At 34.8% G+C, this 13,317-nt stretch overlaps 1 protein-coding gene across 8 annotated transcripts in view; it reads right to left on the bottom strand.

Annotated features, from left to right (window-relative positions):
• The window catches only part of LOC118185960 (prolyl 4-hydroxylase subunit alpha-1-like), a 139,442-nt gene that overhangs the window by 23,770 nt on the left and 102,355 nt on the right, over nucleotides 1-13,317 (bottom strand). For all 8 annotated transcript variants that reach the window (XM_085820018.1, XM_085820019.1, XM_085820016.1 and 5 more), the window contains exons 11-12: nucleotides 11,399-11,464; nucleotides 10,871-10,939 (exon numbers count right to left, since the gene is read on the bottom strand). In XM_085820018.1, coding sequence (XP_085676144.1) covers nucleotides 10,871-10,939; nucleotides 11,399-11,464 — 135 coding nt within the window. The remainder of the gene's footprint in view (nucleotides 1-10,870; nucleotides 10,940-11,398; nucleotides 11,465-13,317) is intronic.

Genomic DNA, 13,317 nt, shown 5'->3' with positions numbered 1-13,317 from the left:
GCAGATTTTTGATACACATACTTGAATAACATTCTAGTATTCTAAAAAGAAAGAAAGAAAGAAAGAAAGAGAAGCATTCCATAAGCAATATTTGCAAAGTTTTACACAAACGAAATGAATATGGACTTAAAATTAAATACTTCAAAATGTGTTTTCAGTGTTCCTGAAATAGAATTCTTAGGCTGTTTAATAACCAAGAATGGGAGCTATACCTAAAAAAGCAGATGCAATTTTGAACTTCAAAAAACTAGACACTGTTAAAGATTTTAAAAAGTTTTTAGGTTTTGTAAATTTTTACTACAGATAACTGCGTGCAGCTCATAACCAAGCACTAATCAACAAATATTTAAAAATTTTAAAAAGAATCGCAAATGCAAAATTTCTTGATCTGTTCAAACAAGTGAAGCATTTGAAAATGATAAACAATCATTAACAAATGAAAAAAATATTACATCACACTAAAGAATAATGGTATTCTCGCACGAAAACCATATTGTCCAAGTTTTTCTTATTTTTATTCATAATGCATCTCATACATAAACATATTAAGCTGAATCCAAGTATAATTAATCAGGTAATCTGAGAAAAAGAATAAACTAAGTAAGCAACAAAATATCCCTTAAATACAGAATTCTAAAGATTTGTTTACATAAACTTTTCTCGCAAGGCCTGCTGAGAAAAAGATATCAAGCAAATGCACGGTCGTCTGGTCATACGATCATTTTATTTTCAACAGCAAATGCTCTATCATTAGCAAAACCTTCACCAAACACATCTGTTATTCTTCAAGTCAATGCATCTGACTATACTATTGGCAGATCTCTAAATCAAGCTTCTGACTATGGACTCGAACCTCTAGCATTTTTTCCTAGAAAACTGAGAATCTCAGAGGTAAAATACAGTGCTTATGATAAGGAATTATTAGCAATTCTATGCGTCCATTTGGAAATTTAGGTACATGCTAGAAGGTCATAATTTTAGTGTTTACCAATCACAAATCACTAAAAGACTTGGTTAATCACTAATAGAAAAATGTTCTCCACATCAAAATCATCAAATAGACTTTATTTTGCAGTTCATAATTGATATCCAATACATAAAAAGGAACTGATTACGTTTTTTTCATCACATTATCTCACAATCACAAAATTAAAGTTGGTCCTACTGATTATGAAGAATGATGAGTTAACCCCTTAATTGCCGCGGGCGTATATATATATATATATATATACGTTGCTCAGCCAATGCGTTATACGCCCTTCCAAAATACTATCATTTGCTTTGCGCTGCAACCCGTAAAATTATTTGCAAAGCTTTGGAATGCAACACCACAATGACCTTGACAAAGTATGCGAAGGAAAATACTATTTCAGAGAAGTGTGGGAAGAAATTGGAGAGGGGGGGTGTCTAAAGCAGTGAAAGTAATGACTGTACAGTATTAGCTTGTTGTTTGAGTAAAACATATTTTTTTTAAATTGTGAGTCCTCCGTTTTCGTTTACTTTTTGTAGTAGGTTAAAGGAATAAAGATAGATATAACGGATGTTTCAAACCTATTTATCTATTTTGAATTTATTTTGCTCGTGCTTCATATTGTAACTGAAACTAACTGTTTTGTAGACGAGTATATGAACCAACACCTTGCAAACAAAAAATCAAGAACAAAATCATGGAATTCAACCAGTTCAGAAGAAATATATGTTTTTTTAGGCATATTGATTTCACAAGGCATAACACTGAAACCTGATATTACACTTTACTGGTCTAAAAATGAATTGATCGAAACTCCATTTTAGGGATCTTTTTTATTATAAAAAAATCATTTTTATTATACTTACATCTTTTTATTATACTTTTATTCAAAACATTAAATTTTGTGCATTCATTTTTTTCTTTTATTCTTTATTTTGTGAAAGTAAACAGTTTTTAGAAAGTAAAATTTACACTTATTTTGCCCCTAATACATCGCATAACTACGCACGCCTGTGTAGAAAAATCATGGTACTGGGAAATGAATCTTGTACGTTTTCCATGGCAGTTAAGGGGTTAAGAAAAATATTAAATACTAACAATTCTTTACAAATACAAAAAGTGTACAAATTCAAAAAAAAAAAAAAAAAAAAAAAAAAAAAAAAACAGAATAATGTTGAGATATATCTATTGGAAAAACATATGACTTTATACTCCCAAAGCATTCCAAAAATTGCATTTTAATTGTGTACATAATTTAGCTCATCCAGCCATTTGAATGATGACAGGTGTAGGCAAATATTGTGAAATGTCACAAACCAGGCTAGGCAATGTATTATTCTGTGTCAAAAAGCTAAAATATGCAGACACACTTCAGCTATTTCATAATCATTTAGTGAAACTTCTATGTTGGTTTTAATTTAAGCTGATGCATGCAATTTCATAATCATTTAGTGAAACTTTTATGTTGGTTTTAATTTAAGCTGATGCATGCAATTTCATAATCATTTAGTGAAACTTCTATGTTGGTTTTAATTTAAGCTGATACATGCATCATCTTAAATTAAAACCAACTGGATCACTTGCAACAAAAGCAGTGTTTATTCACAAAGATTTAAAAACGTGCTCACTTGTGTTTGTGTGACATAATGGTCACTACAACCACCTTAAATGGTCCCTTTAAAAGTGCTCAAACATGATTCAAATCTTTTTAAATTATCCATTCACAGAAAAATAGTTTGTCTTAAATGATCATGGGAAACCAGCATTTATGTCTAATATGGACATGGATATTTGTTCTCCTGATACTTTACAACTTAGATCTGCAAATCACACCAAACCAAATACAGTCAAAAGTCGTTAATTCATACACCCATAATCCGGAATGATCTATAATCCGGACCTCAAAGCTACAAACTTTCTGCACATGCGTCACGGCTGCGAATATGCATGTGCACATGCGCAAAATATGTTTACGAATGTGCGTTTAATGTATAACAGACGGTATAAGCTAAGCTAAAATTACCTAATTCAGTTAGTGTTGCAGATTGCGTTGTTCCTTAATCTTTGAATTGGATCCAGCTTATTATTTTTTGCAGACTGTTAGATCAATTTTATAAAAGTAAGCTTGAACCAGTGGCGTAGCAAGCATAACTGGCGCCCGGGGCAAAATACCTTTTTGGCGCCCGCCCCCCAAAAAAACTTTCAGTATATAATGTATAGAATATATTCGTAATAGGAAAGTAATGCAAATAATAATAAAATGCTAAATCTGCCATAAAATACTCAAAAATATATTAAGAATAGTCACTACCTAACTACACTAGCCTTGGGTTCGGAAATGCATCTGTGTCGGCGAAAAAAATCAGACATACGATGATCTAGAATTAGATAAAAAGCTGTTATTTATTTTACATATTTATACAAGTGTTTTTAAAAAGTACAATTTTTAAACAATTAAAAGTAACGATACATTATAGATAAATAGATATGTGGCAACTTGCCTACTACAACTCAACTCTGCCAGTCTGGTAACCCATATCAACCAAAAACAAAATAATATTTATTCTATTCAATTGTTATAATTATTTAACGATCTGTCTAAAAAAATTGTACTACCATAATTGGTGACCCGTATTTATTACGAGTAGCAATCTTCAATATTGCACGAATATGGAGTTTATATGTCAAAATTCTGAGCACCAGTAAGTTATCCAGTGTGATGAGATGCAAGTAAGACATTTCACCTGTGATTTCAAGCGTTGTGCCGCATTCCGATGAGTCAATATACACTCATGTCCATAAATTAAGGATAATGCAAAATCAGGCAAAGGAAGACTTAGAAGCAAAACAAATTTGACTTATTTGTAAAGCTTATTTATTAAACAAAAGGTAAAGAGCAAAAAAAGATGCTATATGTTTAATATTATTAAAAAAATAGCGATTTTTTCTCCCTGGAGCAAATTAAAAAAAAAAAAAAAAAAACAATATTACATGGTTGGTATGATTTTTTAATACATTGTATGTCTCCCAGACGATGCAATACAGTCCGTACAACGCCTAGGCATGCTGAGTATCAAATTATCGATCTGATCTTGGGGGATATTACACCACTCAAAAAGCAATGCTCTCCGAAGTTCCGGTAGACATGTAGGAGGAGGTTGACGGGCTGCAACTCGTCGGCCAAGCATGTCACACACGTGCTCTACTGGATTCAAGTCCGGTGAGAATGCTGGCCAGTCCATACGGGTGATATCCTTCCATTGAAAACATTCACTTACGATGTTTGCACGGTGAGGACGGGCGTTGTCATCCATAAACACAAATTGTGCGCCCATGGCGCCCCGAAAGAAACGTACATGTTGTTCCAGAATGAAGTTGCGATAGATTTGGCTTGTCATGGTTCCAATTTGAAAATGCAGGTCAGTTCTGGAACCCAGAATAATTCCACCCCAAACGAGCACTCCGGCACCACCGTAACGGTGTCGTTCAATGATGTTTTCTTGGTGGTAACGGGTATCTGGAGCTTTCCATATGAAAGTCCGGCGAGAATCAGACTGCAAGCTAAACCTGTACTCGTCGGAAAACATCACACAAGCCCACTGTTGCGGTGTCCACAATGCATGTTCTCTACTCCAGGATAACCGGAGGCGACAGTGAGTTGCAGTAAGTGGAACGCATCTGACAGGTCTACGAGCATATAGACCAATGTGACCTAAGCGTCTGTACACGGTCTGCCTTGAAATTGTCGTACCAGTGGCTGAAGAGAGCTGACGAGACAGGTCTGAGGCTGTGCTCCGCCTGTTTCTTTTGGCAGTAACTGCCAAATACCGGTCCTCATTCGGCGTCGTTGTAACTCTGGGGCGACCTGTGCTGTAACGTCTACTCACATTACCATCATCTTGGAATCATTGCCAAAGCCTGGAGATGACACTTTGGGCAATTCCAAGTTCGTCTGATACTTCCAGTTGGGTAGGCCCACATTCCAGACGGCCGATAATTCTACCACGTAAAAAATCATCCAAATGCGTCCTTTGTGTCATAACTATTCGGTTATTGCACTGAAATGCTTATAAAGCGCCTGCGAACAATTTTACTTCTTTGCCTGTATTCCTTATATATCACTCTCTTACACTCTCGTCATTGTGACGTACCATCGGTGTCATCTGGTTACTTCCTGAAATTTGCATATGATTCTTGAAGACGTGTGTAGTGATTTTACAGGTGATATATTTATTTTAGATTCCGATTTCCGCGTGACTCCGAATTATCCTTAATTTATGGACATGAGTGTATTTCTGTCATAATTTGCTGCATTTGAGCCACCAAATTCTCTGATTTCAAGTACCAAGAAACTGTGTCACTATATACATATTATTTTTCTATACATATTATTACTGTGCATATTTGATTGATCTAAAGTGGTTGACAACGATGCTGCTTCACAATTGGCGCGAGTGGCAGTTAAGCCACCGCCTTTTTGTCGCCGAGACCCATCGTTATGGTTCATTCAATTGGATGCGCAGTTTAAATTGAGTTACATTACTGTCGATGAAACTCTATTTTATACAGCGATCGCCGCGTTAGAATCAGAGGTACTGCAATCAGCTCGTGAAATAATTTTGAATCCACCGGCGATGGACAAATACAAATCTTTAAAAAAAGATTAATTTCTGTTTATGAAGAATCCGAGATAGTTAAAATCTAGCAGCTGTTGCAAGATTTACAGTTGAGTGATATAAGGCCTTCTTAGTTGCTATCTAAAATGTCAGACTTAGCCGCCGGTAACCTAACGGATAACATTTTTAAAACATTATGGACGAATAGACTCCCATCTAACATGCAAACCATTTTAGCGGCCAGTAGCGAGCTACTTAACAATCTTCCCGAAATCGCTGATAAAATTCACGAATTGGCCATTCCTGCGCAAATACACGCAGTGCAGGCTCCTGGTCCAGGTATTGTGGCGTTACAGGCTCAAATTGATGATTTGTCCAAACAGGTTGCTCAGTTAGTAGCCATCCAAGCTGAACCTTTTCACCGCAACCTCTCCACATCACGTAGTCAAATACACGTCCTAACCCACTGAGGAAACGTTATGAAAGCCCTCCTCCGGGTATTTGTTTTTTACCACCACAAATTTGGAAACAAGGCAAACAAATGCCACCCTCCGTGGGACCCACCGTGCCAACAAATGCCACCCACCATGACCAGGGAAACGAGAAGGGCCGTTGGTCGAAGTCATGAATGACAGCGGCCGGAATTTTGCACGCCTTTTCGTCATCGAAAAGAATTCGGGCTTAAGGTTTCTTGTAGACACCGGGCTGATGTTTCTGTAGTTCCACCACATTTTCACGAACAAAAGCGCTTTATTAAGTTACAACTTTATATAGCAAATGGAACTCATATTCAAACTTCTGGTGAACGCCTGATATATGTTGATTTAAGATTGCGCCGCAACTTCCAATGACAATTTATTATTGCTACTGCCCTATTATTGACGCTGACTTTTTACATAAATTTTCTTTGCTTATCGATATTAAAAATCGCCGTTTGATAGATTCCATAACCAACTTAACTTATCATGGAGTAATTTGCAATAGTGAAGATTTGAGCATTAAACTGATTTCGGGTAACTCCCCATGACATCAACTTCTCAGAGAATTCCCTACAATCACGCGCACAGTTATGGGTATTTCCGAACCCAAGAACGATGTACTACATTATATTGAAACTAACGGACCTCCAATTGCCGCTAAACCTAGACGCTTACATCCGGACAAGCTTAAAGCCGCCAAAGAGGAATTTTAATACATGATGGAAAAGGGAATTTGCCGTCTTTCAAAAAGTTCATGGGCCAGTCCGCTCCATCTAGTTCGGAAACAAAATGGTAAGTGGCGATTATCGCCGGTTAAATGCAGCTACAATTTCTCATCGTTACCCAATCCCGCGCATTCAAGACTGTATGCAAGTTTTAGAAGGAAAAGCTATTTTCAAAACCCTTGATCTTGAGCGGGCGTATCACCAAATGCCCGTTAACCCAGCTGATAGTCCCAGCTGTTAACCCAGCTGAAATTGCGGTTATTACGCCTTTTGGACTATTTGAGTTTCCGGTCATGATTTTCGACTTATGCAGTGCTGCTCAAACGTGCCAACTCTTCATGAATCAGGTGTTAATCGGCCTCGACTTTCGTGTACTTTATTTTGATGACGTCTTAATCGCCTCCTCTACAGAGCAAGAACACCTATCACATTTGAGAACAGTTTTTGAACGTTTTCAAAGGTACGGTGTTAAGTCTTAATCCTTCCAAATGCGTTTTTGGTCAACCAAGAGTATTCTTTCTTGGTCATGAAATTTCCGCTGATGGCGTTCAACCCCTTCCAGAGTCACCGTTATCCGCGATATGCCCGAACCATCTACAGTGACGAACTTAAGATTTCTTGCTATGCTCAATTTTTATCGACGTTTCTTACCTCATGCAGTAACCATACAAGCACCTCTAAATTCTTTTTTGGTTGGAAGCAAGAAAAACGATAAACGCGTTATAACCTGGACCACAGAATCTTGCGAAGCGTTCCAAAAATGCAAAAATGATTTAATTTCGTCAACAAATTTGCAGTATCCTTCCGCATCTAAACCATTATCACTCTACGTTTATAAGGTATTTCTTCCGCTTTCCTAGTGTGCCTTCATGGTGTGGTGTGGTCTGGTGATTCTGCATGCTGGGCCGGTACTCCAGAGGTCCGTGGTTCGATTTCCGGCGAAGGCGGTTGCTAATTTTTCAATCTCTCTTGCTTCCAAATATCCTAATGTCTCTACAATGGCGCTCGAACTAAAAGGATGAGGATTCTCCACACCCAGGATTTGGCGATGGGGTTCCCTGAAAACATCAGTCGCCCTTTAAAAAGGCTTATGCTTTATGCTTTTCAACAGGATAAAACTTCTCCTCGTCAAATGAGACACCTAGACTTCATAGGGCAATTTTCAACAGCTATCCGTTATATTGAGGGTTCGCAGAATATTGTTGTAGACACCTTGTCTCGTATTGAAGAACTAGCCGTTCCTTCGCCAATAAAGTTTGCTGCCCTTGCCGATGAATAACACCAGGATTCAGAACTACAAAACCTCTTGAAAAGCAAATCTTCCACCAATCTCAACTTGCAGCCGATGCAGCTGTCACCTGGAAAATCACTTAATTGTGATGTTCAGGATTCAAGATTTCGACCTTTGTTCCCTCCGGATTTCACCATGCCATTTTTAGTCAGTTACATCGTCTGTCACATCCTGGCATCAAGGCTTCGAAAAAAAAATGATACACCAACGTTTCGTATGGCCTAGCATGCAAAAGGACATAGCCAACTAGACACGTTCGTGCTTGGAGTGCCAAAGATCTAAAATTGTTAGACACACAACCAGACAACTTTAAAATTTTAATTTGCCCTTATCTCCCTTCAATCACGTGCACCTCGACTTGGTCGAGCACTTATATTTATTAATAATAATATAATACATGAATACAATTAACTACTATGTATACATTTTTCTTACCTTGTATGAAGCAAATTTATTATTTACTTCACCAAAGTCGACCCTTTCAAATTTTTCTCTTTCCACACTTAAAAATGCTAGATGACTTAAGGGATCTTGTCACATCGTTGATCGTAAATATGTGAAAATTTATTTAATATGCTGAACGAACGTTCATAATTAGCATTTGATAATGAAATAGTAAGTAGTATTTGAAGTGCGACACTTAGGTTTGGAAAAACATTTTATCTATAGATCTGTAATGGAGTTTTAGGTTCCGTTTCTTTTCTACTGCGGAGTAACGTCATACAGTCACATTCACTGCTCAAAACAATTAGGGGATATTGTGGGTTCGGTATGAAATAACCATATAATCAACAACCTTTTTGAACAAAAGGAAATAGAAGAGATTATAAAGGAAAATTATAACGTTTACAAAGTTGGGAATATGCAAATTTAGTCTGTGACGTCAAAAACTATGCGTTTTAGATAAGGAGTGAGGAGCTACCTGCAGTATTCCTTTTGTAATTGGAGATTAAAAACAATTCACATGCGTTGAATGCTTCGTAGTAGTGAATATACGATGTCTCAGCAAGATGACATAGTTGAATCGGTAGCCAGGAAGGACATCAGTCGTTTACAGGAGAGTCAAACGCAATCCATTGTAGCGGAAGCGTTAGGATTGTCCCAAAATGTCATTTCCAGATTATGGAGTCGGGTTTTAGAAACTGGATATGTTTGAGAAATCGTTTTAAAATAAAAGCAGAACATATACGTGCATTTCGTTAAAAAAAATATAAATATATCTCTACTTTGGAGAAATAAAGTGGTCAGGAAGAACGTTTTGGTTGATGTACTGCAAACATTTTGTTACACATTTTATCAAACAAATCAAGAAAATAAATAATTAATTATATATAAATAATTACAATAGTTATTAAGTTTAAATATATTTTCCAGAAATCGATCAAAATGAAAACTGAAATTTTCCGGAAAATCTTGTTTGGAGACCATTTGGCGCCCCTCTACGAGCGGCGCCCGGGGCATCATGCACCCCCATGCCCCCCTCTCGCTACGCCACTGGCTTGAACTTTCGATTATGTCAAATAGAATTTCTGATATATATTTACTAATATGTAAAGGATCTACAAAGCGAAAGTATGTTTTCAAGTCCATTAAACAAAAAGTAGAATTGCTGCAAAATATGGATAAAGGATAATGGATAATGGATTTGTTTATCTAACCATTCCGAAATCTGTTTATCAATTTCACGCTGCTCTGTGTGTGTGGGGGGGATGTCACGGCGCGTAATGAACTGGAAGTTGATCTGTCAGCACTATCCTTATCTTCAGGGCAGATGTTTTTATTTTATTTAGCTTATAATTCCTTACTAAATGCAGTATTTCATCTCGATGTACTCCGTCTTTGATGTGATCTAAATCAAATTCCTCATCATTATAATTCGTTTCCGATAGCGAAGAAAGTGACACAGAAGTCACAAAGATAAGAAATTCATTGCCGTTCCCCACAAACCTCATTCTCCAACCTGTTATGAAGTGACATGCTCTCATATTGCATACATGCTTCCTATGAGGTTAGCCATTTTGCTCTAACATGCTCTGATATTGGAGAAGCAATAACTTATTCAGTAATGCCACTACTTGACATAAGAATCATGATCTTAGCCTATATTTAAGGGTGCCCCTTGGATTATCACAAAGCTGTTGTTTCATTAATGGTACACTGAGTAGTTGAATGTTATGGAAACTCTTTTATGACATGATTGGTTGTGTTATTGTGGTGAATTTGACTGATGGGAAAATATTTGTTAGATGTCAGTTAAGAAGTACATATTGTGTGCTTTGCATCGTAAAATGGCTGCCAGTGGTAAAGTGGGTGTTTGATGGTATAGAACAAAAGAGTGGAAGTTTTTTTTTTTTTTTTTTTTTTTTTTTTTTTTTAAATGGCTATGGACAGAAAAAAAGAAACTTATTGGATATAATTCAACAGAATTATAAGTGTCCTGTTTGTACGAAGGAAATGTGTGTGGTCGAACGTAAAGATCATTCAGACTGCTTTGAATGGGTTTATTTCATAAATTACGGTTTCATATTTTTTATTTTATAATTTCTGCATGCCATCTTACCAGATTTAAATTTATGATCTATAATCCCTAAAAACCCCTAATCCGGAATTGCCGAAGTCCCTATGAGTCTGGATTAAAGACTTTGTACTGATTCAGAATGCATATCTGTAAACTTCTTGAATGCATTATTTTAAATAATTGTTATTTACTTCACACTTAAAACAATATTTGAAATGAAACCACTAGCATAGCAAAATATTATCATTAGAAAATAATTTAAATAGGCTACCTTTTTGGGTTTCACCTGTACACCAATACCAGGAAATACAGTAGCACCACCAGCATCTACATCACTCATCTAAGTAAATAATAATTTGATTATTTAATTTATCATACAATACCTTCTTTTATACTAATATTAAACTACAAAATAAATAAATAAAATCACTATTTTGAATTCATTCTATTTATTTATTATTATATTATTTGGTTGATTTCCCCCCCCTCAATGCTGGGTAGTGTTAAAAAGTTGTGGGATTTCCTTAGTAAAAACTAAAACTGATAAAATATGTTATTTCTTGTAGTTTACCAATGGCATGCTTTGAACAGCCAAATAAATTCCTTTTCAATCACAATTTTACAAGGAAGCCTTTATATTATCTGTAATCAACAAATACGCAGTAGAAATATTACAAGAAAGAAACATTTCCTTTACATTCCAAAATGGCCCAAGTCATGTGTGCCAATAATTTCCATTTTTAATTTTATGTAATAAAAATGATTCTGAAAATCTCAAGTATTAAAAACAATGTCTTACATAATTTATCCATGTAGCAATTCTGTTTCCAGTGCCTAAACTTTTAAATGCGTTCTTTTCTTCCTTCTGAAAAGACAACAAAAAAAGGTTATTAAATTATACAACAAATGTATTAATTTGATTTGAATACTTTCATTTTTAATACTTATCAAATATTATAAATATTGCAAACAGTTATATAAAAAGGACAAGTCCAGCAATTATGCTATATGCTGATGCTATCCATGTTCTTAATTTAATCAAAATGCAAAATTTCCTAAAAAATTAATATGCTAAATTTTCAGTTTTACGTGCATCCTTAAAAATTTAAGCATACATTTATTTTTAATGTACTACACATTATTACAATTTATCTAAAGTGAAATAAATAATATATTTAAACTCAGCAGCCCTCTGTATACATTGTCTGCTATTATTACTAATTTTGATATTAGATGATAATGCATTTAGAAGAGTATACTAACAAAACTGAAGCTCTGAAACATTTACATTATTATCACTTTAATAAAAATTAACTACCAAAACAAAATTACAATCTGAAAATTTCATTTTTGATCCAATTGATTCAGTTACCAACTTTCAAAATGTTAAAAAATATATATTCAAATAATTAAAAAATTATAAAAATCATAATACAAAAAATTGCAATCTATTTCCAGATATGTAAATTTTGGTTTAAAACCTGAAATAATTCAAAGCTAAGCAATTATAATAAGACTATTAAGCCCCATAAATTCAAAATACAGAACATTCCAAAGCCAAATGGCAGAAAAATATTTTCTATGAAACTATGTTATGGTAAATTAATGCCACACAGAGATATGTGTATTTACTTAATAAAGAAGACTTTATTATTCAAGATCAAACTTTGTATTTATTTGACTAGACTGCTTACACATGAGGTTTGTAACAAGTATTTCCCCTCAACCGGCAGTATGATATTTTGTCAGGATACAATACCTCTTTGATGTGTTAATAATTTCAAATGCATTTAAGTTTTCTTACCATGCATATTTAATCACGTATTAATCCCTTCTCTGACAAATATCTGTGCCTACATTATAAACAAATGTATCAGCTATTAAAAATGTCAATAGACGTGACACGGTGAAGATAACCTTCCCTATGTTGATGTTTAAAAGAAAATCCCACAATACAAAAAAACAAAAAATATTTTTAAAAATTGCAGAAGCACACATATTTTATAACTGAATAATAAGATAAAAAGACTTTTTTTATTGATGACCATATGTCATGCTCGTGAGAACAAGAAGTTCAAAATGAGCCTAAAATAGTTAGAACTAGCTTGACTAGTTAGAACAGCTAACAAGGAATATGATACTACTAACTGCTTTGCATATTATTTATTAATCTCTCACACACATTATAAGAATATTCAATATTCTAGGAAGATAGCTGAATTCTTCCACCAAGGAAGTTATAATTCCTTGCAAAGTTTTAGATGGGACAGGTGATTTCTAACAATTTTAGTTCCCAGACATAACTTATCAGCATCAATTCGGAAAATCATGTGGGACTACTGTTTCCTGATTAACCTCACTTCCAAGGTATTTCATTATCTTTGGTAGACTGCATTTGAAACCAATAGATTTACAAAATGTCATTGCTCTATTTCTTGTAATTTTACTGTACCCACTGCTACTTTTATATTAGTATAATTCATATTTTTATCTGAGAGTATATCACCCTTAAAAGTCACAGAATGGGAAGAATGATGAAAAATATTACTGCCCCCCCCCCCAAAAAAAACTGTATAACCTTAAAAGTCAATCCCCATATTAAATGCTCATAATAGAAAACATTAGAAATATCTAATACCTATATGTGCGTGTAAAAAAAAATCATTGATATTATTTAATTTATTACTCTATATACATTACTTCATTGTTAGACAGCAC

This window comes from Stegodyphus dumicola, chromosome 7 (genome assembly GCF_044657685.1).
Source record: "Stegodyphus dumicola isolate Sdum_Otavi_A_Nest chromosome 7, ASM4465768v1".
Lineage (NCBI taxonomy): Eukaryota > Metazoa > Arthropoda > Arachnida > Araneae > Eresidae > Stegodyphus > Stegodyphus dumicola.
Note: the sequence above shows the minus strand (reverse complement) of the source record. Positions and strands in the feature narration are given on the sequence as shown.